We start from the raw sequence: 2,582 nt of genomic DNA on the forward strand, positions 1-2,582 counted from the left end.
GCTAACCTCATCCCCTATCAATCACGTAGAAATGAATTAGTCATATAATGATGCAGGAAGTACAAGAAAATGTCTTCTAGGCTCGATATAAAAATGCCTGACTTTGATTGTATTGGTTTATCCCTTTGCTCGTTTTTCTTGATGTATAATATAAACGGATATGTTAATATTTGTATCTATTTATATTTTTATCTATATAGTTTTGTACAAGTACGCCATGAATATATCACTATCTGTCTTTTAAACAATTTGTTTCATTCTCGTATTATTTTTGCTGGGCATCAGGGGATGTAACCAGGGGAGAAGCAAGGGAGATATTTCTTCCTCACAGTCTCTCAGGGACCACCCCAGCTTATGAGATCATTGCTCTCCCTCATCGATTTCATTCCCTCTGTATCTCACTCTCTGTCTCTTTCATTTATTGAGCAGACTTTGTTACTCTGGTGTAAATCACAGCGGAAAATTAACATTCCAGTATGGAGCTCCATGGTGATTGGTCCAGGGGAGGCTTAAGAATTAGCATTTCCGGGAACCATTTCTACACTTTGCAGGGGAAAGATGGCTGATCGGGTCTCCTTGGGTTGTATCCATTCCCAGCATAACCAAGAATGTGGGGGCTGTGAGGACAGGGATATTCACAACCCAGAAGACCACGGTGTCTTGTGCGTGTGTGACTTGTAGAGGGTGAGCAGTCCTCACAACAGGGGCCAGGACTCCTCAATCCCAAAGTGACACCATACACGGGCCAGAACTCAGTCAAGAGCAGGCACCAAGACGGGGATCTGTGTCAATTCATGGGATGGCTTTGCAGCACGATGAATACCGAGGGAGGGGCAGTGTGGACAAGGACGGCCCTGTGCCTTGAGGTCACAGCTGTCACAGAGAGGCCACATCCCTCCTCACATGTGTGTCAGAGTCTGTCATCAGTGCCCCTCAAGATCATTCCCCTTGCAGCGCTGGCTTTGCTTTCTCGCTTGAACGTTTGAAACAAGTACCTTCCTCAGGGCCTTTGCTCTGGCCATTCCCTCTGCCAGGCACACCCTTCCCCTAGAATCCTGTGTCTATGTCTCCGTCTTACATAACGTCTGCGTTCCAATGCCACCTGTGTACAGAATTTGCCTAAATGCCATTAAAATAAAATGCCCTATTTGCTCTCTGCTTTATCCGTTTTCCATTTCTTCACAGCACACCTCACCATCAAAAAGGTGAGATAATCAAAAGATAATTGTATCAGAAAGATAGTTGTATAACTATCTTCTTTGCTTACATATTTTTTCTCCATCGCTGTAGGGATTTTTGTTCTTCAGCGCTCTATACTCATTGCCTAGATAGTGCCTGAAACCTGGTCAGCACTCAATTTATATTCCTGAATACTTGAAGCATTTCTCAGAAAAAGTATAAAATACATGATTTCTTAGGAAAGAAGCTGATTGACAATAAAAAGTATATCAGATGTGGCAGCGATGGTTCCCTAAAGGGACCATATCCGTACACAACATATTAAAAGGAATTTCTGGACTGCAAAACAAAAAAAACAGTCGCATTTCAATTTTGTGAGTAATACAGATTTGTGTTATTTTATTTCCCTCTTTCCCAGAAGTCACCTCCACCACATGGAACCAAGCAATGAAACACAAATTTCAAAGTTTCTTCTTCTGGGATTTTCAGAGGAACCAGGACTGCAGCCCCTCATATTTGGGCTTTTCCTCTCCATGTACCTGATCACTGTGATTGGGAACCTGCTCATCATCTTGGCCATCAGCACAGACCCCAACCTCTATGTGCCCATGTACTTCTTCCTGGCCAACCTGTCCTTTGCAGACATCTGCTTCACGTCCACCACCATCCCGAAGATGCTGGTGAACATCCGGACTCAGAGCAAAGTCATAACCTATGAGGACTGCATCGCACAGATTTATTTTTTCATACTCTTTGGTGTGTTGGACGCCTTTCTGCTGAGTGTGATGGCCTATGACCGGTTTGTGGCCATCTGTCACCCCCTGCACTACACGATCATCATGAACCCCCGGCTCTGTGGACTCCTGATTCTGGTGTCCTGGATCATGAGTGTTCTGTATTCCTTGTTACAAACCTTAATGGCATTTCAGCTGTCCTTCTGTACAGAGGTGGAAATCCCCCACTTTTTCTGTGAACTCAATCAGATGCTCCAACTTGCCTGTTCTGACACCTTTCTTAATAACGTGGTTATGTATCTTGCAGCTGTCCTGCTGGGTGGTGGTCCTTTTGCTGGGATCCTTTACTCTTATTCCAAGATAGTTTCCTCTATACGTGGGTTTGCATCAGCTAAGGGCAAGTATAAAACGTTTTCCACCTGTGCGTCTCACCTGTCGGTCGTGTGTTTATTTTACTGTACGATGCTCGGTGTGTACCTGAGCTCTGCTGCTACCCACAGCTCACGGTCAAGTGCCACAGCCTCAGTGATGTACACGGTGGTCACGCCCATGCTGAACCCCTTCATCTACAGCCTGAGGAACAAAGACATGAAAAGGGCTCTGAAAGCATTCTTTGGGAAGGAGACCCTTCCATGGCCAATCATCATAATATTGAAGAAATGCCTATGA

The 2,582-nt window shown here is 44.7% G+C and overlaps 1 protein-coding gene across 1 annotated transcript; it reads left to right on the top strand.

The window, feature by feature from the left end:
* Window positions 1–93: 93 nt before the first annotated feature.
* Window positions 94–2,582, top strand: LOC122213085 (olfactory receptor-like protein OLF4). Its single transcript, XM_042927292.1, has 2 exons — window positions 94–109; window positions 1,567–2,582. The coding sequence occupies exons 1-2, from the start codon at window positions 94–96 to the stop codon at window positions 2,580–2,582; spliced, it is 1,032 nt and encodes a 343-aa protein (XP_042783226.1).

The sequence above is a fragment of the Panthera leo genome, chromosome A2 (assembly GCF_018350215.1).
Source record: "Panthera leo isolate Ple1 chromosome A2, P.leo_Ple1_pat1.1, whole genome shotgun sequence".
Lineage (NCBI taxonomy): Eukaryota > Metazoa > Chordata > Mammalia > Carnivora > Felidae > Panthera > Panthera leo.